Consider the following 26,128-nt stretch of genomic DNA (forward strand, 5'->3'; position numbering starts at 1 on the left):
GAATATGAATGCTGCTGAGACTGAGAGAAGATAAATTTGGGAACTTCCTGTGCTGTTCACCGAAATTTTAACATTTAAAATCCTGCAGTTAAGAGACAATTTGCTTCCTTGCTACTGCTGATAGATGGTAAGGCTATATGGTATTTTGGAGCACAGGCTTAAAAATCACAGCTCACTATGAATATGACCTTAAGTGTTATTTTAGCTCTCTCCATAGTTTCCTCATCTCTAAAACAGGATAATAAAAGCACCTATACCTCATAAAACAATTAAGAATGTTGTATGTAGGGCCACCTGGGTGGCTCAGTGGGTTAAAGCCTCTGCCTTCGGCTCAGGTCATGATCCCAGGGTCCTGGGATTGAGCCCCGCATCGGGCTCTCTGCTCAGTGGGGAGCCTGCTTCCTCCTCTCTCTCTGCCTGCCTCTCTGCCTACTTGCGATCTCTGCCTGTCAAATAAATAAATAAATAAAATCTTAAAAAAAAGAAAAGAATGTTATATATGTATATAAAGAATCCAACACAACGGATGACACAGAGAAGGCCTCAGTCAACTTCAGTTTCCAAGTGGCCCTTTTCTTGCCTATTGTAACAAATTCAGTATTTCTGAGAGTCTGATCAGAAAAAGGACAATCAGCTTTTTTTCAGTCTACCATGAAGGATGACAGAAACCAAGTGAAAGTACTGAAAAGAACACTGGACATGTGTTCTTCTAGTGGTCGTGAACTGAAATTTAGTCACTAATTAGCCAAGTGATTCTGAGTAGCTTTTCTAACCATATTTTTAACGTCATATAATGGTATAGAAAGTCTAAGTATAAATTTGTAATTATAAATCAACCTTACAAATACCTTGGTCTCTGTGAAAATTAAAAATTGAGAGTTCTAAGAAATTATTCCTGATCTAAGTGAAAGAAGCAGAAATCCCTTGAAATGTATTAAATCCTTGCCCTACTAAAAATTTGCCAGAAACTCTAATTATACATTTTCTTACTCACTTCTTGTTCATATTCTCAAAAGTCAAATAAAAATAAACCAACAAGACTCTCGTTTTTTGACAGTCTTACTTAAAAAGATTTTTTTTCTCATTAGTGGTTTCAGTCAAGAATGAGCGCACAATAATATAGAAAACCTAGATTTATTTGTTAAACTATTACAAAGACAAAACAATTATCATTGAAGCACTCTGAGGACTTCATCCCAATTTCACTTGTTATGGAAACTGACCTAAGAGGTTAGAAATAAAAGGATATAACCTAAGAGGTTGTAACAAAACAGACTGGTGAAACATAGTGAAAGGAGTAAAAAGCTAGTCAGAAGCATCCATGTTATGGTATTTCATATGGCTATGATATTTCCCAAGAAGCTCCCTAAAGATGCCTGAACGAATTAATCTGGGTCCCAAATTAGTAAAAAGACCCTCACTGTGAAGAATGAGCAGAAGCCAAGATTTCTCTGAGATCTCTTTGTCTTTCTTTTTAAGGGGTAATGGGATCCTTGGGCTCTAAAAGGGTTTATCTTAGATTCAACCTCCCTCCTTCCCATCCAGTCTACCTACATCTTCAAGCGCCTGCACATTCTTACCAGGTAGGCCTACCAGGTTACAGAATATGCATATAGTGAAGGCTGGAACCAAAGGCCTACTCTGAGGGTACCTATACACAGGAATTTTGGTAAACTTACAAATACCCTCTTGGTTAAGTTAATTCACCTTTGTTAATAAAGGCCATACTTTCTTCTGCTGGTGACTACTTTTTGCCTTGTATAGTCTGTCTCAAAAAAGAACTGGTTCAGGTAAATTTTGGAGAAGGAAAAAGACTTCCATCAACACCCACTCCACAGTAGAAGAGGCACCAAGTTCTTTCCTAGTTATGAGCAGAATCTGAAAAACAAAAGATTTACAGTGTTTTTAATAATAGCTATTATTTATTGGATGCCCAGTCAGGAATGCCAAAGAACACAGATATATATCTTAGTCTTTGCAACAATCCTGCCAGGTAGTTTATCAACCCCATTTTCAAAGGAGGAAGCTAAGGATTGTCCAAAGGCACAGAAGCCCTTTGTGGTATGTGTACCGTATATGGTACAGCTGTGATTCTACCACTCCTGTGCCTTGACTCCACCCCATCTCATGCACTGAGAGGTCCTAGTTCCACTATCTTGAAATCATTAATGGCTGCATAAACAGTCTAAATATTCCATTCCTTAAAGGCAAAAACAATTTTAAATGATTAAAAATTTAAAGACATTGTTTGGAATTCAGGTCAATTATCCAGATGAAGAACTTGTATAAACTTTATGAATAAAATAGCTCTCTGATCCAACTGTAGCATAAAATGAATGGAAAATGGGACGCCTGGGTGGCTCAGTGGGTTAAAGCCTCTGCCTTCGGCTCAAGTCATGATCCCAGAATCCTGGGATCGAGCCCTGCATGGGGCTCTCTGCTCAGCAGGGAGCCTGCTTCCCTTCCCCTCTCTCTGCCTGCCTCTCTGCCTACTTGTGCTGTCTGTCAAATAAATACATAGAATCTTAAAAAAAAAAAAAAAGAATGGAAAATAAATCATCAGCTCATTAGAAAGTTTGTGGTTATTTTATGATTATTTCACTATAAAATTACATTACAAAGAATCCTAAGAATTCTCACTATTGAATTGCAGTAACATCTCATTTGTATAACCATTACTGACACAACAAATGAGTTTCTCAGAATCCTTATTAATACAGTGGTGCGTATTCTCTGAATAATCTATTTTTCAAGAAGAAATATGTGAAAGGCAGAGGATCAAAAAATCTTTTTTCAGTTTCAATAAAAGTTACTACATATTACCGAACTGAAAAAGTCAACATGCTATAAAGAACATGATAAGCAGGAAAGTGAGAAGGGAAGAAGACTTAAGTTGGCACCAAAAGATTTCCCATACAGTGTAATAGTGAAGTACTGATATCTAGAACTGTGAGATCTGAAAATTAAAGCTAACAGAGCTGCAGCAGTATGAACACATAATTTTAGCTAACTGCAGAGGAGACAATACTGGTTTTAGACTAAATGGCTACACTGACAGAAGCAAATGCTGTGGAAATAGAAATTAAGTATTTAAAGAATAAATATAAATCACAGAACTCTAAGAGATATTTTCTGATGTTCTACTGGCAGCACCTGCGAGGAAAACAGAGATTCATTATCATTTTTCATGGTTAGAGTAAGAAGAAATGTTATGTTCACAATGGTAACAATTTGGAAGATAAAATGGAACTTGGAAAAAAGAGGGATCTCACAACCCAACTGGATGACTCACAATAGTGTTAAGAGTCAAACCAAAATATATAAATCTTGCCACACTATTACTATATGCTTTAAATAAAGGATCTGGGCATAAGTAACATTTCAAAGACTGGAAGACAGTCAGTACTCAAGAAAATGCTACCAGGTCAGAAGCAGGAGAACACTATAGAGGGGAAAGATGGACAACAATTTTAACAAAGTAAAAATCTTACAGCTCATGAAAGCCAACTAGGATTACTAGTCCTAGAGCTCTAGATGACATGAACATGACCTTCAGTTATTATCAAACATACAGCTGATACTCAAGCTGGTAAAGGACAATTTATTTCTCAGGGTAACATGCAGCAAAGTCAGGGATAAACTTTAGGCAAAGCTCACAAGAACATGTCAGGGAAAACTGGCTGTGAGCTTTTATGTCAGTCAAGAAAGCAGAAATGGGGGCGCCTGGGTGGCTCAGTTGGTTAAGCGCTGCCTTTGGCTCGGGTCATGATCTCAGGGTCTCGGGATTGAGTCCCACATTGGGATTCTTGCTCAGCAGGCAGTCTGCTTCTCCCTCTGCTTCTGCCTGCCACTCTGCCTGCTTGTGCTCTCTCTCTCTCTCTCTGACAAATTTTTTTTTAAAATCTAAAAAACAACAAAAAAAGCTAAATAAATAAAAGTAAAATAAGAAAGCAGAAATGAAGCAACTTTGGAAAATGATAGCTTTTGGACAAATGTTCATGGACTTACTGTTTGGTAAACTGGTCTTGAACACTAAGGTGCCCAAGACCGTGGTCCTCCATTATTTTCCAAAAGCGGGAAGCCAATACAAGATTATAATGAAATTAGGGATGCTTGGGTGGCTCAGTTGGTTAAGCGATTGCCTTCAGCTCAGGTCATGATCCTAGGGCCCTAGAACTGAGCCCCACATTGGGATCCCTGCTCAGCAGGAAGTCTGCTTCTCCCTCTTCCTTTATCCCCCTCTCCTGTTCTTGCTCTTTTTCTCTCTCTCAAATAAATAAATAATAATAAAAGATTATGATTAAATTAAAGGCTTAGATACAGTTTGGAATTACTACTACTTCCTCTCTAAATTGAATAACAGTGAGTTGCAGCAAATAGCTGCTTTGTGTTTTCTGATGAATGTGTTAAGGTTTCAAATACCACAAGTGGGAAAAGGTGACTCAAGAGCAGAGCAGGAGGTCATTTCAGGCTCTGCTGCTCCCACCTGAGCCAACTAGGGAGCCCACTTCTGAATAACAGGCTAATGTCCTCCTCCTGAGTTCACTGAGGAGGGTGTGTCTTATTCTTTCATGCCTCAATGCCTAGCACTGCCCAATGCCTAGCACAGCACTTAACATGTGGTAAGTGGAAATGTTAACCTGAACATCACTGTTTGCAAACCTTGATTCCTTAGGAGAAAAAAAAAACACCTAAGTCTCAATAATTTCAGAAACGGATAACTAACATTTTCCTAAACTGCTAATTATACAGAGTTCTCCTGAAAATAACAAGTAATTATTTCACATGATTTTCAAGTTCAATGAGAAGAAGGAAATATAAACTACTCACCCCACAGCAGCATAAATCATTTTCAGTGATCAACATCTGCATCCTCAAACTGTCCAGCAACCGTTGGTGTAGTGTCAACCTCCATCCCATCTAAAAAAAAAGAACAACAACAAAAAAAGAAAAACCACAAAAAAAAATCAACTGCTGAGCCAACAGTCTATTGAGCTCTTCAGATAGGTAAAGGGGCAACCTATTTATCAACCAGAAGGAAGCTAGTGCCCTCTGTTGGTCACAGTTGCTATTTCTTTCTCTTCTGAAAAAGTAACAAGGAATAAACAAAAAAAGAAAAATGCCACCTGTACATTTAACACTTACTTTATAAATTCTCAACCTCAACATTAAAAAGACATTAGATAAGAAGTTTTGAACGTAGTATGCATCAAGTGTTTACTCTTCACATAATTGTGCTGGTTATTTACTGTGTGACATTATCATTATTATTATTATTGAGATTTTATTTGAGAGCAAAGAAGAAAGAAGGTGGAGGGGAGGGGTAGAGGGAGAGAGAGAAGCAGACTTCCTGCTGAGTGGGGAGCCCGATGCAGGGCTCGATCCCATAACCCAGAGATCACACCCTGAGCCAAAGGTAGACGCTATACCAACTGAGCCACCCAGGTGCCTCATTATTTTTATTTTTAAAGGTATAAAAGTCCTATCCTCCCAAAACCGATGATCTAATTCTGAGAAAAGACAAAATAAGTAGAGTGAGGTTCTTGCTTATCTGTTTTGCTCATTTCGTGAGGAAAAAAAGTGTGTGTGTGTGTGTGTGTGTGTGTGTGTGTGTGTGTATGTATGTATGTATGTATGTAGGGAGACACAGGGAAAAAAGCCCTCTGGAAAGAGCTGTTCAGAGCTGCTTTCTCCACTTCAGCACCTCCCATTCACCTTCAGCTCTTTAGCCCACAACAGTCTTCTGCCTGAGCCCCAACCCATACTCCACCTGAACATGCAGCAGAGCATGCAAATGTAATACATATCTAAAACTAAGTTATCATCTTTCCACATAGAAATGCCTGGGTGGCTCAGTGGGTTAAGCCTCTGCTTTCGGCTCAGGTCATGATTTCAGGGTCCTGGGATCGAGCCCCACATCGGGCTGTCTGCTCGGTGGGGAGTCTGCTTCCCCCACCCCCTGCCTGCTCCTCTGCCTACTTGTGATCTCTCTCTGTGTGTCAAATAAATAAATAAAATGTTTAAAAAAAAAGAAAAGAAAAATGCTTCTCTTGGGGCATCTGACTGGTTCAGTTGGTAGAGCATGGGACTCAGGGTTGAGAGTTCAAGCCCCACACTAGGAGCAGAGCCTACTTTAAAAAAAAAAAAAAAAAGGTTTCTCTTCCCAAACATTCTTATGAAAGGATAACTCTCACCTGTCCAATTCAGAAACCCCTACCCACATCTCTAACTTACATTGCTTCACTCTCTTAAATATCTCTCAAATCTGTTAAGTCTTTGACATTCACTGCCAGTACCAAATGCAGGCCATGATCTCTCATCTAATTTAAATCCTAACTTACTTAACAGTTTCTTTTTGGGACGCCTGGGTGGCTCAATCAGTTAAGCGTCTGCTTTTGGCTCAGGTCATGATCCCAGGGTCCTGGGGCTGAGCCCCACAACAGGCTCCCCGCTCAGCAGGGAGTTTGCTTCTCTGCCCCTCCCCTGGCTCATGTGCATTCTCTCTCTCTCAAATAAATAAAACCTTAAAAAAAACAAAACAAAAACAAAAAACAGAGTTTCTCTTCTATCCTCTAGTATTTCCCTCTGCAATCAATGTTCCATATCACAGCCAGGGTCATCTTCTAAAACAACAATCAAACTAAAAGTTCACTTCACATTCTCATTGACCTAAGCAGAGCACTAAAATTCTTTAAAAAAGCTTTCAAGTTCCATTAACGTATAACCCAGTTCACTACTCCACCTTTATCTGTTGCTGTAATAACCACTCTTCATACACAGAGTTCCAGACATAATGAACTACTTACAGTCCCCCAAAGTTGAATGGTCTCTTAAACTTCTGCACATGGCTGATCCTGTTACCTGCATCTCTCCCCAACCTGTACCAATCCTCCCTCACCCAGGTCACTTCACTCCACTTTCTGATCTTGGCTTAGATGTCACTTACTCCATGAACCTTGAATCTCTCTCTTGACCATCCAGGCTGGGTGAAGAGTCCAACTTCTTGATTCCATAGCTTCTCGAGCTTCCCCTATAACTCAATGCTGTATCACAATGTACTATAAACTGCCTAATGAGTTAAATTATTTTTGTCTACACATGAATGCCATTGACATGAAGACAGTAATCTCATCTTACTTGGGCACTGCTATATTCTCTGTACCTGGCATAGTAGCTCAATAAACACTTCTTATGAAAATAAGCACATGAAGTACTGAAATACCACAAAGAGACAGGGTGTTTGTTTTTCAGTGTGAAAAAAATGGTTTTATTAAAAGCACGGGGAGCAGGACTCAGGCAGAGAGAACTGTAATAGGCTGTATTTAAACAGCAAAAAGGTTGAAATTTACCAAGACAGCAGATCTTAGGTGTTCTCACCACAAAAAATGGGTAACTATGTGAAGCAATGGATGTTAATTAACTTGGCTGTTGTTAATTATTTCACCATGTATACAAAAACATCATCTGGCATACCTTAAACATATATAATTTTTAGCCATTTAAAATTTTTTTAAAATAAATCAAATTTTAAAAATTGCAAAGGTCAAACAAAATACATCAATGGCAAAAAGAGTGACATGGGTACTTAGGACTTTAGGAGATGGGGAATGGTACAGGCTGAAAAATTTCATATATAGGCAACTCTCAATATCCTAATAAGGCTCAGGAATAAAAGTCCAAAATCTCACTTAGCATAAAGTGTTTGTGATCTTAAAATCATTTACTATAAAGCATTAAACAAGGAATTTTACAATTTAAAAAAAAAGCCTTCAGTGAAGAAAAGCTTTTCAATGTCCAAGGACACTCCCCTGTTAATCATTGTAATAAAAAGAAGGTACCATCTTAAATTCTTTCAGCTAAGAGTTTGGTAGTACACTAGAAATCATCTGAACCATCTCAGCCCATAGCCTATGTTAGAGGCCCACCAACTAGGACTTAAAATAGAGAGAATACACAAGGAATAACAGTGTGACCCAAAGCCTAAACTTTTCCAAATTAAAACATCCCAGTACTGGGGGAGTCTGGGTGGCTCAGTGGGTTAAAGCCTCTGCCTTCGGCTCAGGTCATGATCCCAGGGTCCTGGGATCAAGCCCCGCATCGGGCTTGCTGCTCAGCGGGGAGCCTGCTCCTCCTCCCCCCCCCCCCCCCGTCTGCCTCTACTAGTGACCTCTCTTTCTCTCTCTCTAATGAATTAAAAAAAAATCTTAAAAAAAAAAAAATTCCAGGACTGTGACATCTGGGTGGCTCAGTGGGTTAAGCCTCTGCCTTCGGCTCAGGTCATGATCTCAGCGCCCTGGAACTGAGTCCTGCATTGGGCTCTCTGCTCAGCGGGGCATCTGCTTGAAATCTCTCCCTCCCCCATCCCTCCTCCTCCTTGTGCATGCGTGATGCACGCAAATGCTCTCACTCAAATAAATAAAATCTTAAAAAAAAAAACAACCCAGGACTTCAGAACTCCCAGGTCAACATGCTATATGTGCATGAGGATATTGATTACAGCATTATGACAAACTTGTATTGCCCAATAAAAGAAAAACTAGGGGTTCCTGGGTGGCTCAGTCAGTTAAGGGTTCAACTCTTGGTTTTGGCTCAGGTCATGATTTCAGTGTCCTGAGACTGAGCCCCACACTGGGCTCCACACTCTGCAGAATCTGCTTGAGATTCTCTCCGTCTCTCCTTCTATCCTTCCTCATGCTTGCATGCTCTCTTTCAAATAAACTGATCAATTAAATCTTTATTTAAAAAAAGAAAACTATGGTAACCCTCTTTAAGAATATTCTGCATCTCTAAAAATTAGAAGTGGTAAGACTCTAACAACATTAAAATACTAGTACACATTACATACATGTAAGATGCAAGAAGTGCTTATAACAGGTCCTAATGTATTCTTTTTGCATATTAGCTCATTTAATCCTCTCACCACTTATTAGCTATTTGATCTCAAGCAAGTTATGTGATTTTTCTGTGCTTCAGTTTCTTTATCTGTAAAGTAGGGATCGCGGTAACATTTACCACAGAACATTCTTTGAAGGATTAAATGAGTATGTGCAATGAGCGTATAAGAACAGTATCTGAAAGTTCTGAGAGTAGCAGGAACAAAATCAGAGATATGTGGGGCAAAGGTGAGGTTGTCTCTTCAGAGTTAGAACTTTATATGGTGATTATCAGGCAATCACTGAGGGAACATCCCTATATAGGGGTGACCACAGAGTGTTCTCAGATTAAGATGGCACAGTGAGCTAGAGGCAGGAATGATCGAGGCAAAAAATTTTACTATTGTAAATCCAGTCTGAGAAGACAAGGGCCTAGGGTTGAAGGATAGCAGCAGTAATAGCAAGGAAATGTGAAAGTCATTTAAATGAAAAAAATCTATGGGCCCCAGTATTGCACTGGAGCAAGAAATAAGAAGTAAAGGCTGAGTCAGAAGAATACTTCAACATTCTGACTGAAATAGGATACTCAGAAAAGCAAACCAGTCTTATAGGGGAAATATTTACAAAAAATCTACAAAGTGGAGACAATGGAAGCAAATTTGAAAGCCATTTGCTTAAGGTCCAGAAGTTTGTCACAGAATAAGAACCCAAGTTTCCTAAATGCAGTCTAGCCCTTTTAATCAATAGATTATCCTAGTTTTGCATATAATCATGTAGGAATTAGTTTTAAAAATAAAAACAGCAGCACAGATACACATACACATAAGCAAACAAACAAAAAGACTGGAAAGATATGCAAAAGAAAAATTAATAGAGATCTTTCAATCATAATTACACTTGAATTTTCATTTTTTCTTTGCCTGTGTCCATTTAAGATTTTTGACTGTCAAAATACTATTTTTGTAGTTCAGGGAAAAAGTAAAAAAAACAACAAAGTTTCATGAGAATTCCCATTCTATATAATTCTACATTTGCTTCCTACATGGTAAGATTAATTCTGCGATTTCTCTCTCTTAAGAGTTTCTAGGGGCGCCTGGGTGGCTCAGTGGGTTAAAGCCTCTGCCTTCGGCTCAGGTCGTGATCCCAGGGTCCTGGGATTGAGCCCCGCATCAGGATCTCTGCTCAGCAGGGAGCCTGCTTCCTCCTCTCTCTCTGCCTGCTTCTCTGCCTACTTGTGATCTCCATCTGTCAAATAAATAAATAAAATCTTAAAAAAAAAAAAAAGAGTTTCTAAAAGAACATATATATCTCTCCCTGCTGCCCAAGGACCATCTAACTGCTCACAGTGAAAGAAAGGATACTTACCTTCATAATCTCTTATTGAGTCTTCTGTCCGGACTCCAGCCATGTTATATTGGCTGCTCACAGACTGAGAAAGCATTCCTTCTAATCTTTCCAGTGTGGCTTGGCCTTCTGCTGTTAAATGGGATAATCCTTCTTCATAGGTATAAAATGTAGGGATGTCTCCCTGCCCTTGTTCTAAATAAAGAAAATGCTTTTAAGCTATTATAAAGCAATTAGAAAAACATGGATAATCAATAACGCATTTACTGAAGATAAGGTACACTTTAAAAAGGCTTCCAGGGAAATATTTTTCAATATTAATTTAACACACAGATGTAGGCCATCTATTGAAAATAAAGACACAAAGAAAATGTCTCTACCCTCTAGAAGGAGAAGGGATTCCAAAAGATAATGAACCAGTAAACAGCAATTCTCAAAAAATCAAATGTCCAGGAACTCGAGGGAATTTTATAGGTGAGTGCAAATTAATATGATACTAATTTGTACTGATAGGTTTTTTGGATTAAAACACAAGCTCCTTTTAAAAACTGAAAAATTCTGGAAAATATAAAAAGGATAAAAAAAAATCATTCAAAAATCTCATTGGAAATGAGAATGTGTTTAGATACATTCTCTAATTGTACCTCCTCCTGTATTCTCTAAATGTATCTCCTTCTCATAGAAGGAAAACTCTAGAACTGAATTTGTCTCAGGCCAAAAGTAGGTACATATGGAGGAAAGGACTTTGTGGACAGTCAGATCAGTGGACATGAAAGCAGTGGGAAAAAGAAAAGAGAACAGCAGGCACCTCACATTATAAGACTACCAGACTATGATGGTATTCTGGTCTGGGGGAAGAAAAGAGAAATAATCTTAGATAAATGACGTATGGTTCTCGGGGGAGAAAATGACTTTTGTAGTGAGTTGTTTGAAGGATTATGTTAAGTAAAGCTGTAGGTGATAAAGTTTTCAAGTGGTGGAGGGAGAAGGCTTGTTCTCTGGGAGCAGGTGCATCACTTAAAAGATTCTCCCAACCACCCGCTTTCTCATCTATTGTTTTCTTCCCCTCCATTTATCTCTATTCATTTCCTGCTCCCAATCATACCTACTTTTTACCCTCAAGCTTGGAAAATCCATCCATTTTTCCAGTTTGGCTTAGACATGAGCTGCACCATTCACTCTTATTAATAACCACACTATATGAGTATTTAATAGACATATAAAAAACTATAATCCCATACCCTTAGTACAAATAACTGATTAAAATGAAATAAACACACATTTAAGAAAATCCGTTTCACTAACCATGTGCTTCCACATCATATTCTTCTCCTTCATAATCATCTGAGTCTTCATCCTCAGGATCAGGATGCAAAGCCTGGCATTCACACATTGCAGTGAACATTGCCTCCACTGAACAAGGAAATTGTAATGAACATTTTTTTCTGGCCAGCGTAGAGTAAAAATTTAATAATATAACTAACAGTGTAAATTAATTCAATGGGTAGACAAGAAATATACCAGAGTCTCACTATTTATAAAACCTGCTAAATTTCAAGGAGAATCAATCTTGAAAAGTACTTGGATGGAAATGGACAAGTCACAAAACAATAGTTCACTTTAAGGTAATGTTGAGACTTCTTCATGCCTGGCTGGATTTTCTGAGAAAAAGAGGCAGAGTCTTGATCAGACTGCTGGTATCAGGGTGAAGTCCCTTTCAGTTCACAGGGCTCTTTTCCAGCTATCCTGGCATCTTCCACTTTGGAACTGCCAAGACCCTTACCCTCTATCTGGCAAGATTCAAAGTCAACAGCATCAAGTCAGTAAAAATAACCACATCTCTCCATTCACAAAACACACCAAATAACATGGTGTCTCCTATACCCTCATCACACTGACAATCTTTGATATTAATAGGTATCTGGTCCTCAATGAAACGTTAGATGTTAGGATGCAGAAAAAACAACAGAACAGAGGTAATGAGGGTCAAGGTAAAAGTGTATGTGTATGAGGGGTGGGATGCTTGGTATGTAAAGGGAAAAGAATCAATTCTATAGAATACTCACATGCTGATTTATCACTAGGCACAAATCTGAATTCAGCAATAGGTTCAGCATCATCATCACTGTCTTCTTCTTCTTCAGTAACAGATTCCTTTGATTCTTCTAGGAAGGGAATAAAAATAACTTTTTAAATGATGTTTTTTGTTTTGGAAAAAAAGAACCCTAAAATAATTTCATAAAGGATGCTTACTGATGTATCTAAACACTGCAATACAGTTTTAACTTCATAACGTGGTTATTTTAGAGCTAAAAAAGACCGTGGGCAGCTTCCCTGGTCTAGTCACACTGTGCTTTACTGAACTCTAAGGATCCCAAGCCCCCTTTGAAGTCATGGTAGGGGTGAAGAAACCCAAACAGTTAGGCCTCTAACAAGTACAGGGCCACTGTCATCTGCCTCTCTTACCTTTCACCATGAAACAAAGGATTTAGTAGCAGTTTATAAACCACTGAGGTAATTTATCACCAATAATTTACAGATGAGAAAACTAAGGCCCATAAAAGTTAGCAAACCAAACAGATAAACTACTGAAGTCTGTAGGCAAGAAAAAAATACAAATGTTCAATAAAGAGAACTAGCACAGGCTGCTGATGAAAGCAGGAACTGCTACAACTATTCTGGAGGTGTGTATAGGCTATTACCCAGCAATTCCTCATCTATGTATACATTTTGTACAGAAGGAGTTTATACATAAATGTTTACTGAAGTACTGTATGCACTTGTGAAAATTTTTAAAATAAATGCTACTTAAGGGGCACCTGGGTGGCTCAGTGGGATAAAGCCTCTGCCTTCGGCTCAGGTCATGATCCCAGAGTCCTGGGATTGAGCCCCACATCGGGCTCTCTGCTCCTCAGGGAGCCTGCTTCCTCCTCTCTCTCTGCCTGCCTCTCTGCCTACTTGTGATCTCTGTCAAATAAATAAATAAAAATCTTTAAAAAAAAATAAAATAAATGCTACTTAAAAAAAACAAACATGTACTGTAACCCGGTCATGTTATGTTTTATAGACAGCAGTAAAAAGGAACGAATATTTGTATGTATCAAAACTCCTAGATTAAAAAATGTAACCGAGTGAAAAACCAACTTCAGAATATATATAAATAATACCATTTACATATTAAAAGTTTAAACACAAAACAAAACCATTATATTGCTTATGGATTTTATACATATTCAGTAAAAAAATCTCAAAGCTTAGATGGGAAGGACACATACCACCTTTAGGACAATGTTTAATTTGGGAGACAGGATATGGAACAAAATGGAAAAGGTATGAAAAGGATTTCAATGGTACCAATACAGTTTTAGCTCTTTATATTTTTTTAAAGATTTATTCATTTTATTTTATTTTTTTAAAGGATTTTTTTATTATTTATTTTACACACACAGAAAGCTTAACTTAGTTAAAAGCTTAACACAGATGCTTAACTGACTAAGCCATGCAGATCCGCCTAAAGATTTGTTCATTTTAGAAAGAGAGAGAGTGCAAGTGGGGAAGAAGTGGAGCGGGATAGGGACAGAAAAAAATCTCAAGCAGACTCCCCGCTAAGCATAAAGCCAGACACTCAGCTCTATCTTAGGAACTGAGCAGAGAACAAGAATCAGAAACTTAGCTGAGCCTCCCAGACACTCCCAGTTTTAATTCTTTAAAAGACTAATATGACGGACGAGTAGGTGGCTCAGTCAGTTAAGCCACTGCCTTTGGCTCAGGTCATGATCCCAGGGTCCTGGGATCGAGTCCCACATCGGGTTCCTTGCTCAGCGGGAGCCTGCTTCTCTCTCTGCCTTTGCCTGCCACTCTGCCTGCTTGTGCACGCTCGCTCTCTCTCTCTGACAAATAAATAAATAATAAATAAAATCTTTAAAAAAAAAGATTTTATATGACTATATAAAAAGGACTAATATGAAAAAAAGGTCAGAATTTATGTTAGATAAAGAATAATGAAAACTTTTTATTACTCTCTGTACTTTTCCATGTTTGAACTGTTTCATAATTTTAAAAAACCAGGCCGGGGCATTTTTAAAAAATTATTTGAACAGTTTTTATTATAAAACTAAACTCTGAAGGTATCTACAGAGTTGGGTTTTTTCTGGCTGACTCAGTTGGTAGAGCACACTGACTCTTGATCTCAGGATTTTAAGTTCGAGCCCCACACTGGATGCAGAGATTACTTAAAAATAAAATCTTCAGGGGTGCCTGGCTGGCTCAGTCAGTAGAGAATGAGACTCTTGCTATCTGAGTTCTAAATACAAGTCCTTGGGGCGCCTGGGTGGCTCAGTGGTTTAAGCCGCTGCCTTCGGCTCAGGTCATGATCTCAGGGTCCTGGGATCGAGCCCCGCATCGGGCTCTCTGCTTGGCAGGGAGCCTGCTTCCCTCTCACTCTCTCTGCCTGCCTCTCTGCCTACTTGTGATCCCTCTCTGTCAAATAAATAAATAAAATCTTTAAAAATAAATACATACATACATACATACATACATACATACATACAAGTCCTTGGGTGTACTGACTGCTTAAAAATAAAATCTTAACAAAAAAAAAAAACTTTAAAAAATAAATAATATAAAAAATTTACAAAACCAGGTCAGCAAAATACTTAATAGACTCAAAACATAAACTAATACAAATTAAGGGTGTTACATGCAACTGATGAATCACTAAATTCTACCCCTGAAACTAATACTATACTACAGGTTAACTGAATTTAAATAAAAAATAACACATAAAAATGTAAATTAAATGCTGTTTAGCATATTAAAGTTACCATTTAAAAATATTTTAATTCTCTATGAGATGAAAATAAAGTAGAAAAATTTTTATACTACTATCAAAAGTATAAACTGATACACAATTTTTGGAAAGCAATCTGACAATATATGTTAAGAGCTTTCAAAATAGTACCTTCAAAGCAGCAATTCTCCTAGGAATCAACTATGGGGGTATCTCAATGCTTTTTTTATTTTTTTACTTTTATTTTTCTAAGCCATGCAAGCTGAATGTAGAATGAAAAAATATTTATATATATATATTTATAAGCAAAATATATATACATATATCTTATATACGTATATATACATATATATAAAAAAATTTAAATGCCCACTATTAACAATTTAATTATTTTTTTTTTAAGATTTTATTTATTTGACAGAGAGAGATCACAAGTAGGCAGACAGGCAGGCAGAGAGAGAGAAGGAAGCAGACTCCCTGCAGAGCAGAGAGCCTGATGTGGGACTCGATCCCAGGACCCTGGGATCATGACCTGAGCCGAAGGCAGAGGCTTTAACCCACTGAGCCACCCAGGCGCCCCAACAATTTTAAATAACAAATTTCATAGGACATTTTTCTGTCCTGTTGCTGTTATATAGTTATATTGTTATACTGTCCTCTGTAAACAAGTGAAATAATAAAAAAATATGGAGAATTCTAAACAACTCTAAACAGTTTAATTTAATACATTATGGTAGTACCAAACTTTTTCAGTGTTTTAATAAAAATGAAATGTATTTAACTATTATAACTACTATTCTATAACTGAATGAACATCACTTTTATATTATAAAAGTAATACATGTTGGTATAAAAATAATTGAAAGAGTGTGATGTAGTCCAAGGAAAAATAAGTCCCTACCACCCTAGTTCCTCTCCCCAGAAGTAACATGTATAACAATTTTTTTTATATCCTCAGGAATCTATCTTGAGGCAAGAAATATAAATGCAATACAGTATCTTTGCAATTAAGAAAAAAACACAACTATGACCAACACTCATCATCTCATGCTAGATCACAGTATCTGCCATATTTCTGGTCTCTGAACTTTTCTAAATTTTTAACAGTCCAAGTAAGTTTTTAGTTATTTTATTTTTTTTTATTTTTTATTTTTTAGTTTTTAGTTATTTTAAAAATAATCGGGGTGCCTGGGTGGCTCAGTGGGTTAAAGCCTCTGCCTTCAGCTCAGGTCATGATCCCAGGGTCCTGGGATCGAGCCCCATATCGGGCTCTCTGCTCCGCGGGGAGCCTGCTTCCTCCTCTCTCTCTGCCTGCCTCTCTGCCTAGCTGTGATTTCTCTCTGTCAAATAAATAAAATATTAAAAAAAAATAATCTAGTATCCTCAATTATAAGCTGAAAGTCTACTTTAATAAGGTTTATGGAGGTAATCTAAAGAGAAAAAAACACGTGGAGCTTGGACAATTGGGAGAGGAACAAACGCTGGGAAAACAGGATCCAAGCACGTGAACTTATGAGAAGAGTTGAATCCCACATAAACGGAACTGGAGGGGGGGCCTGGGTGGCTCAGTGGGTTAAGCCTCTGCCTTCCACTCAGGTCATGAATCTCAGGGTTCTGGGATGGAGCCCCGCATTGGGCTCTCTGCTCAACAGGGAGCCTGCTTCCACCCCTCTCTCTTTGCCTAATTGTGATCTGTCAAATAAATAAACAAAATCTAAACAAAACAAAATAAAACAAACCGGGACTGGAGAACCACTACGTAAATGTGACCCAGAAGGATTCTACTTTTTAGTAAGATAGTGAAATCCAACTTAGTTTGTCAAGAAAGATTATAATCATAGTCCCATCAATTTCAAGAATATAATCATATAGAGCAAACATTTAAAATACCTATCCCAAAGAAGATGTGGTATATATACACAATGGAATACTATGCAGCCATCAAAAGAAATGAAATCTTGCCATTTGCAACGACGTGGATGGAACTAAAGGGTATCATGCTTAGTGAAATAAGTCAATCGGAGAAAGACAACTATCCTATGATCTCCCTGATATGAGGACATGGAGATGCAACATGGGGGGTTAGGGGGATAGGAGAAGAATAAATGAAACAAGATGGGATTGGGAGGGAGACAAACCATAAGTGACTCTTAATCTCACAAAACAAACTGAGGGTTGCTGGGGGTGGGGTGGGGTTGGGAGGTTATGGACATTGGGGAGGGTATGTGCTATGGAGAGTGCTGTGAAGTGTGTAAACCTGGCGATTCACAGACCTGTACCCCTGGGGATAAAAACATATTATATGTTTATAAAAAAAGAAGAAATAAAAAATTTTAAAAAATTAAAAAAATAAAATACCTATCCCAAACCTACTGAATCCTTACTGCCTAGTTTGGGACTCCTGGTATTTGATTTTTAACGCTCCCCAGGTGTTTCTACTGTGCAGTCAGGTTGAAGAACTAAATTACTACAAAACCCTCATTTTTCTGGATGAAACTTAGGCTCAGAGACACGAAAATAACTTGCTTACCAAGTTAATGACAGTCTTATTCAGTGTTTTTTTCTCTTTAGCTACCTCTCTACCCTTGAACTCCATCTTTCTAACTTTATTTTCTAACATACATCTTTGCCCAAAGCTAATACTCTCCACTATTTATGGGCATTTCACACCACGATCTGGAAATGACTAGCAAGGTCACCTCTAAGTTTTGCAATTCTATGAATGAATGGCTTACACTAAGTATGAAATAATCTTGTTTATAAAATCATAGTTGTACTTATTTGGAAAGTGAACTTTGTGCCCCAAACCTCCTCATTTGGAAGTCTTACTACAACCCAAGGTCAACAACTTTTTCTTCTCCTTACCCTCTCTTTCAAACTTCACTAGATTTTTATCTATTTTTGCACTTTTTCCAATGGCAAGTGTTCAAAATCTTTTAGCAAAAATATTTTCAGATAGCTGAATCAGTCAGGACTGATGAGACAGGCTTGCCAAAAGCACTAAAAGTTATTACATAATTTAATGTCACACTAATTATAAGTCATCATCTTATATCTGAAATGATATTAAAATCCTAAACTGAAGGAGCAATAGCTTAACAGGCAAACTCATGGGACTGTCTCATACACTATTTCGAAAGAAAGGCAACATTTTATTAGTTTTATTATTTTATTTTATTTATTTTTTAAGGTTTTATTTATTTATTTGACACAAAGAAAAAGAGAGCAAAGGCAAGGGTGGGGCAGGGAGGGAGAGGAAGAAGTCGAAAAAGTGGGGCTTGATCCCAGGACACTGGGCATGACCTGAGCTGAAGGCAGATGCTTAACCAACTGAGCCACACAGGCGCCCCAGACCCCATTATTTTAAAAGCACAAGTTCAGTAAAAGTGTAACAAATTGTTCTTTCAGTCACAAAGCTCTGCATTTCTACAAAAGTTGAGCACATTAAACTGACACAACATAAGAATAACTTCTCACTTAGTTACACTTACAAAAATTAAACACAAGTTTTAATTTTGTGCCTAACTTGTTTCTCATTTGGAATTCTTACAACCCACTGTCAACAATCCCCCAAATGGACGTTTTTCTCTTTCTTACCCCTTCTTTCATCACTTTCACTAGATTTTTATGAATCTAATTATTTCAATAGCAAAAATTGGGAATCTTGTACTACAGGGTTTCTCAGTTTGGCACTCCTGACATGTGGACTGGGTCAATTCCTGATTGTGGGAGGCTATCCTGTGCCTTATGGGGTGCTAAGTAGCATCTCCGGTCTCTAACTACTAGATGTCAGTAGCACTCTACTCCCCTTGCAATCATGACAATCCAAATGTCATTGCCCAAAGAAGGGGGGGGCCACAACACTGTCCCCTCACTGAGAACCACTCCTCTAATAAAATGAAACAAAAAATCAGGCTCTACACTAAACTCTTGGAAGCAAAAAGTATACTGATCTATGCTTCTAAGGGTGCTAAATATAAATGGCTTTACAAAGAGAAAGAATAAACAATTCAATGTAAGAGGAAAAAGTAAAAATATAAATCCACAATAAATGAAAAATTGTAAGTGCAAATATATAGAAAATAAAAAGCACTGTCCAAATTATTTTACTGAGTTGAAATTTTGCTTAATAATCTATTATCCAAAATGGGTCAATGGCTTGAATATTAATGATCAAGACTGCTTTTTTAATATATGATATTTACTATTCCACCAAAGGAAGCTCAAGATTAGATTACACCATACATACCTCCAAATTTGGCATTCACCATAACATACAAATGCTCTCGTGGATAGGCATTTAGGTCCCTGGACACCGCATGCAAGCTAATGGTAGGATATTCCAGTGAGAATCCTAATCCAGAGCCATCTAACCAAGACAGGCGGCTGAAAAACAGGTGTAAAGTAGATTATTTTAAGAAATTAAATCCTAATTTAACCCTAAAGTTTATAAAGGTTCAACTTGGACAGTTTTATGCATGTGAATAAATTCATGCTTAGTGTTTAGAAATACTCCTTTTTTTGCCCTAAAGATTATTTTTTAATTTACTTAACAGAGAGACACAGCAAGAGAGGGAACACGAGCAGAGGAAGTGGAAAAGGGGGAAGCAGGCTATCTGCTGAGCATGGAACCTGATGCGGGGCTCGATCCCAGGACCCTGGGATCACAATCCAAGCTGAAGGCAGATGCCTAACAACTGAGCCACCCAGGCACCCATAGAAATATTCCTAAAATAATGAAATTCAGCAGCAGGAACTGACTTTCTTTAACACCAATTCTGTTGGGGCACCTGGGTGGCTCAGTGGATTGGGCCGCTGCCTTCGACTCAGGTCATGATCTCAGGGTCCTGGGATCAAGCCCCGCATCGGGCTCTCTGCTCCGCAGGGAGCCTGCTTCCTCCTCTCTCTGCCTGCCTCTCTGCCTACTTGTGATCTCTCTCTCTGTCAAATAAATAAATAAAATCTTTAAAAAAAAAAAAATTCTGTTGGGGTGCCTGGGTGGCTCAGTGGGTTAAAGCCTTACCTTTGGCTCAGGTCATGATCCCAGGGTCTTGGGATCGAGTCCCGCATGGGGCTCTCTGCTCAGCGGCGAGCCTGCTTCCTCCTTTCTCTCTGCCTGCCTCTCTGCCTACTTGTGATCTCTGTCTGTCAAATAAATAAAATTAAAAAAAAAAAACCCAATTCTGTTAAGTTCCCTTCTCCTCTAGCTAAAAATTAAAAAAAAAAACCTTGAAATGCAATTTCTTTTTTTTTTTTTAAAGATTTTATTTATTTTTTTGACAGACAGAGATCACAACTGGGCAGAGAGGCAGGCAGAGAGAGAGGGAGGAAGCAGGCTCCCTGCTGAGCAGAGAGCCCGATTCAGGGCTTGATCCCAGGATCCTGAGATCATGACCTGAGCCGAAGGCAGAGGCGTAACCCACTGAGCCACCCAGGTGCCCCAGAAATGCAATTTCTTAAGTCACATGTGTTTCTATGCCTTTCATCCTGGTTCTTATCTGGAATGTCTTCAGGTGCCTTGCTTTTGTAATTCCTCTTCAACTGGTTAAGTCCCAGCTCCTCCTTGAGTCCTCCCTCCAATTACTCCAGTACATAATGATCTCTTCTTTTTCTGAATTGCACTTATGCACAGTAATACGCCATTTAGCACTTAACTCTGGGGTAATGAATCTCAGATGTACCCTGCCAGAATATGAGCTACTTGATGGAACCTGTCATATTCCTTTATTTCACGCTCTTCAAAACCACTAGCATGAGTGCTCAGCATATAAATATGCAATAAACTCTTGGGAGTCACTTAATTTCTCCACAAGTATGACATTAAATGACATGTACATGAAATGGCTGTAATCATACTTGCCACAAGTTAGATAATACTTATCCCATTGAAAGACTTGAAGCCTTTCAGTTATTCTGCAGCTTTAAAAGAAAGCCACAAATAAGCAAAGTCTAGTTTTCCCTCAAAAGTGGCCAAATGCAAATATTTTATTGGTATAATAAAGGAAATATATCACCAAAATCAGTATGTTGAGTTTTGAGTAAAGGCTGGCTAATTTTTTGGCAATTTTCCTTAGCAGGGAAAAAAGTAGCAAAAAGATCCTTAAGAGACCACACAACAAAAATGTTAATGGGGTAAAAGTTAATGAAATATAGTGGCTGCACAGGGCTGGAGAGAAATAGAGATTGACTGCTAATGAGTGCCAGTTTCTTTTGGGGTGATGAAAATATTCTAAAATCAACTGTGATGGTTGCACAACTCTGTGAGTAGACTAACAACCACTGAATTGTATACTATGTGAATTATCTCAATAAAGCTCTTATTTAAAAAAGAAAATAATGCAATAACACCCTCATATCATTCTACTTTTTATACAATTTTAACGAGCCTGGTTCTCTAATTTCTAATCAAGCAAAAACAAATACAGTGATGAATCTAGGACTCCCTTGGGCAAGAACAATGACAGCCCAGAAGTCTGAGATCATTCACATTCCATGTAAGGGGAGGATGAACTTGACACCTTAGTCCCCCTAAAGGAAATCCATGTCTGAGAACACAACTAAGTGTATATAATACATGACCCTCACTTATCAAAAGCAAAAACAGAATTAGATGGTGTGAAAATGTGTACAACTCTGTAAGTAGATGAAAATGCAATGACTTATACACTAAAAAAAGCAAAAGTAGGAAAAGATGCACTGTCATTGGCAAGGATTTCCATTCACATATTTATTAAAAAAAGAAAAAGAAAACCTGGGAGGCTTAAAGTGATAAATCTTAAGAAGCTTAAAGAGGTAAGCTCGAGAAATGATTTTCCAGAATGATTCATTCCATTAGTTTCAAATAAATAGATTTTATTATTGCAATTGGATTGTGTGTGGTATACATATCTTTCCTGTCCACTGCTTTCTTCTTAATGGGGAAATGAAATAGTGCTCACATATCAAAGAAGTAATGCTAGTCCTTTACTAGAACTCTATTATTTTAAGCAAATAAACTGCCTTTTCTCACCTCAAAAATGCCCCAGTATCATCACAACTCAAAAGTGATAGTCCAAATTTGGGTATCCAAAATCATTTCAAATATCCAGAGCCATAAAACTTTAATAACTCAATTAGAAGATGGAAAAACTGAAATATAAAGTGGACTCACTGCCTATCAAATTATGGTCTTCATTTTTTTTTTAAGATTTATTTATTTGAGAGAGCTAGAGGAGAGGGAGTGGGCAGAAAGAGAATCCCAAGCAGACTCTCTGCTAATTCCCCTTCAGGCTTGCTCTCACAACCCCAAGATGGTGACCCAAGCCAAAGTCAAACCAAGAGTCCGGCACTTAACCAACTGAGCCACCAAGGCGCCCCTATGGTCTTTACTTTAAAAAACACATAATTGCTTTGTAGTTCCTTATATATGGACATGGATATGTACTCCACAGAACAGAAGCAAATACCACTCAAAAGCAACATTTACTCTGATCACCATGTTCTTCTTCATTTTTCCACATATTCTAGAAGAAAAGCCCTCCCAAACCAAAATATCTAGTTAACTATACTCAACCCAAAGAAGCCATGAGTCACAAAAGGGAAAAATAATTAGATAATAATGCAGAGGAACATTTTGCTAATTTCTAATGCTTGTGAACAAGTATGATCATTATATCTTATTCCTGGCATGAGGTGAAAAACAGGAAAGAGATAAGAGGTTTTGATTTGGGGTTGGCTTAACTATTTGTTTTAAAATTTACTTTGGCTTAAGATATATTTTAACTACCTACTTTATCCATTTCAAATGATCTATTTTGAATAATTCATGCCTCTGATCCGTTCCCCACCTGGGTAAAAAAGTCAATTTCCTATGAAAACTCAACTTTGAAAATAAGCCCAAGAGTTCTGTATCTCTCAACACACATCTGAGAAATCACCTAAAATTAAATCAGACCCTATCCCTCTTTGCCGAAAATCCTAAATAATTTTCTCAAAGCTTTTGAGCAATAAGCCAAACTCATAGAACATGCTCCTTCTTCAGCTTTATTATTTGTCCACTCTTTTCCCTTCATTCCCTCAGAAGAAGATGGTGTGTGTATTATATATTCTGGCACACACTAAATATTGTTTCTCACCCTTGCCTCTGAGCATCCTGTCTCTTCTAAATAGAACATTCCTCCTTAGCCCCACCTCATTCACCCTGGCTGTTAATCCTCATTTGTCATATCCTTTAGGAAACCTGTTTGTTGAGGCCTTAATTCTACCAAGACCTGGAAATGCCTGGGGGGAAGAAAAGTGGAAAGAGACCAAGAAGGTAATGCTAACAAAGAGTAAAGAGTGATGAATATAGCTGTCCATGTTACTCAGAATATTCTATTCTTTTTTTTTTTTAAGATTTTATTTATTTATTTGACAAGCAGAGATCACAAGTAGGCAGAGAGGCAGGCAGAGAGAGAGAAGGGGAAGCAGGCTCCCCAATAAGCTGAGAGCCCGATGTGGGGCACGATCCCAGGACCCTGAGTTCGTGACCTGAGCCGAAGGCAGAGGCTCAACCCACTGAGCCACCCAGGTGCCCCCAGAATATTCTATTCTTAACGTTGATGGTGGACAAACTGGGGTTGGTTTAATTATAATTCTTTAAATCACCCATATATAATGTATATTCCTTTTTGTATGTATATTTTACAAAAATATTTTCTTAAAGAAGGTAAGAGATTTCTCAGTGAAAAGCTGATATGAAAAATTTTTAAACATATGACTTTAAAAGAAGTTTGTATTTCTTCAGTGTGATAACTATATTGTGATTATACAGGACAATGTCCTTTTTCTTAGGAGATTTTTGCTGAAGTATTTACAGACGAATGGACAACATGCCTGCAACTCTCAAACAGCTCAGAAAAAAGGTAAGTGTGGTAAAATGTTAACAACTGATGAATCTTTGTCTATGTGTATTAACAAACGACACTTGAGATTTTTCTTCAGGTTTGAAGTTTTTCAAAATGAAAAGACAAGCATAGGGCCTAGTCTTCCTTCCCCAAACAGTAGTTATATTATAGAAAGAGTCAATATACAGAGAAGACATGGAGAAAAAGGGATAGTGTAGGGACTAACAATCTATCTGTGCTGCACTCTCCACCGTTTAGAATTGCTCTCCTAAGATCATTAAAGATCTCCTTGTCATTACCCAACAGATGCTTTTCAGATTTTTTTTTTTAAAGATTATTTATTTATTTGACAGAGAGAGATCACAGTAGGCAGAGAGGCAGGCAGAGAGAGAGAGGGAAGCAGGCTCCCTGCCGAGCAGAGAGCCCGACACGGGACTCGATCCCAGGACCCCGAGATCATGACCTGAGCCGAAGGCAGCGGCTTAAACCACTGAGCCACCCAGGCGCCCCTGCTTTTCAGATTTTGACTGCTCCTCCCTATTGTCTGTTCTCAAGTCTCTTCTTCCCTACCTATCTTACTACAGATATACCTTGGCCCTCTTCTCTTCTGGGGTATCTAACCTATCCCCCCTGAGTATACGTTAACCTTTATACTAATGATTTCCTAATCTCTATCATTAATACTCTCCCAAAATACACACTTTTGTGTCCAACTAATCACACATGTCCAGACCAAACTCATTATTTGTACCTCACCCCCAACTTGCTTTTGCTTTCATCTGTACTTCCTCTCACAGCGACTGGTCAAAATTCCTAAGCTGTCCTCAATGTTTAGACTTCCCTCAAACCAATGGTTCTTCACATTTTCTTGTGTCCTCTGTGGTAGGCAAAAATTTGCTTCCCCCAGGACTTTTCAACTCCCCAGTGTCAAGCTTGTGAATATACTGTCACATGGCAAGAGAAAACCTGTATATGCAATTAAGGTTACTAATCAGTTAACAACAGAATGGAGAGATCATCTTGGATACTCTGTGTGGGTCCAACGGAATCACATGAGCTTTTTTTTTTTTTTTTTAAGATTTTATTTATTTATTTGACAGAGATCACAAGCAGGTAGAGAGACTGGGGGAAAGCAGGCTCCCCGCTGAGCACAGAGCCTGATGCGGAGCTCGATCCCAGGACCCTGAGATCATGACCTGAGCAGAAGGCAGAGGCTTAACCCACTGAGCCACCCAGGCGCCCCGGAATTACATGAGCTCTTAAAAAGGTGAGAAATTTCCCTGCCTGTAGACAAAAGTGATGCATCAGTAGAAGTCAGACAAATTTCAAGGATGGGAAGGATTCAATGTGTCATTGCTGGCTTGAGGATGACTGAAACCACGTAACAAGGAAATAGGGACCTCAGTCCTACAACTACGATATTGGAGACACATCTGTCTTACAGCAAAAGTACAGTGCTCCAGGAGGCCAAATAAAAGGGCAATTCCTCCTAGGAATGGAAATGGGAGTCTCAGTCTTTCTGGATCTGATTTCAGCTTGCGTAGGGTTCAGGATGTTCCTCTCCCCATCCACACCTACAGAAGAAAAGCCGTACTTCTTAACCAGACTTTTAAAATTCTCCACAATCTGCTCTAAACTTAGATATTTTGCCCAGGGCAACAACACCTTCCGCACCTTTTTACAGGAAAGACAGGCACAAGGATGATTCTCAACTCAGGGGCTGGAAACTCAAAACCTTAAAACGAAACCCTGAATAAAGAGCGACGCACTCAGCAGACGTCGGGAAAACAGACAGGTAAAAAGCATCATCAATGAGAGAACTCCGTGTGAGAAAGAGGAAGACTCGGGAGGAAGGGACACCGAAACAATCGAGTCTTCGCCCCGGCAGAGGCTCCCCTGAGGCGACCCGGAGCTCGCGCGCTCCACCTCTCAGCAGCCCGCGAGGTCGCGGTCTCGCCCCCGCCCCGCCACTCAGCCCGCGCCAGCAGAAGGAAGGCGGCGCGCAGGAAACCGGCACAGGGGAACAGAGACCCTGCCTACCTCTCAGCGATGTACAGTGTGCCGGTGCCGAGGCCCTTGCCGTTCAGCACAGCCTCGGTCTCTGGCTGCTGCTGCCGGAGCCCCTCAGCCGAGCCAGGCGGCGGGAAACTTCTGAGAAAGCTCATTGCAGCAGGGAGCGCAGAGACACGAACCGGGAGGGAGTTGAAGCACTTCGACTCGAGGGGCAAGCCTCGCCCCGCCCCACCCCGCCCCGGAAA

At 38.8% G+C, this 26,128-nt stretch overlaps 1 protein-coding gene across 1 annotated transcript; it reads right to left on the reverse strand.

Moving 5' to 3' along the window:
• Positions 1-463: 463 nt before the first annotated feature.
• CLNS1A (chloride nucleotide-sensitive channel 1A) lies at positions 464-26,128 on the reverse strand. The gene is made up of 7 exons (XM_046017678.1): positions 25,911-26,128; positions 19,256-19,392; positions 12,284-12,382; positions 11,523-11,630; positions 10,239-10,412; positions 4,831-4,920; positions 464-1,878 (listed from the first exon to the last, which is right to left on the reverse strand). Exons 1-6 carry the CDS (start codon positions 26,033-26,035, stop codon positions 4,853-4,855), a joined length of 711 nt encoding a protein of 236 aa, XP_045873634.1. The 5' UTR covers positions 26,036-26,128; the 3' UTR covers positions 464-1,878; positions 4,831-4,852.

This window comes from Meles meles, chromosome 8 (assembly GCF_922984935.1).
Source record: "Meles meles chromosome 8, mMelMel3.1 paternal haplotype, whole genome shotgun sequence".
NCBI classification, from domain to species: Eukaryota; Metazoa; Chordata; class Mammalia; order Carnivora; family Mustelidae; genus Meles; species Meles meles.

Coding starts and splice junctions, on each gene's coding strand:
- CLNS1A (XM_046017678.1), bottom strand. CDS start 26,035: ATGAGCTTTCTCAGAAGTTTCCCGCCGCCTGGCTCGGCTGAGGGGCTC. Junction 19,393..25,910: donor ACACTGTACATCGCTGAGAG/GTAGGCAGGGTC, acceptor CCTGTTTTTCAG/CCGCCTGTCTTGGTTAGATG. Junction 11,631..12,283: donor GCCTAGTGATAAATCAGCAT/GTGAGTATTCTA, acceptor TTCCTTGTTCAG/TGGAGGCAATGTTCACTGCA.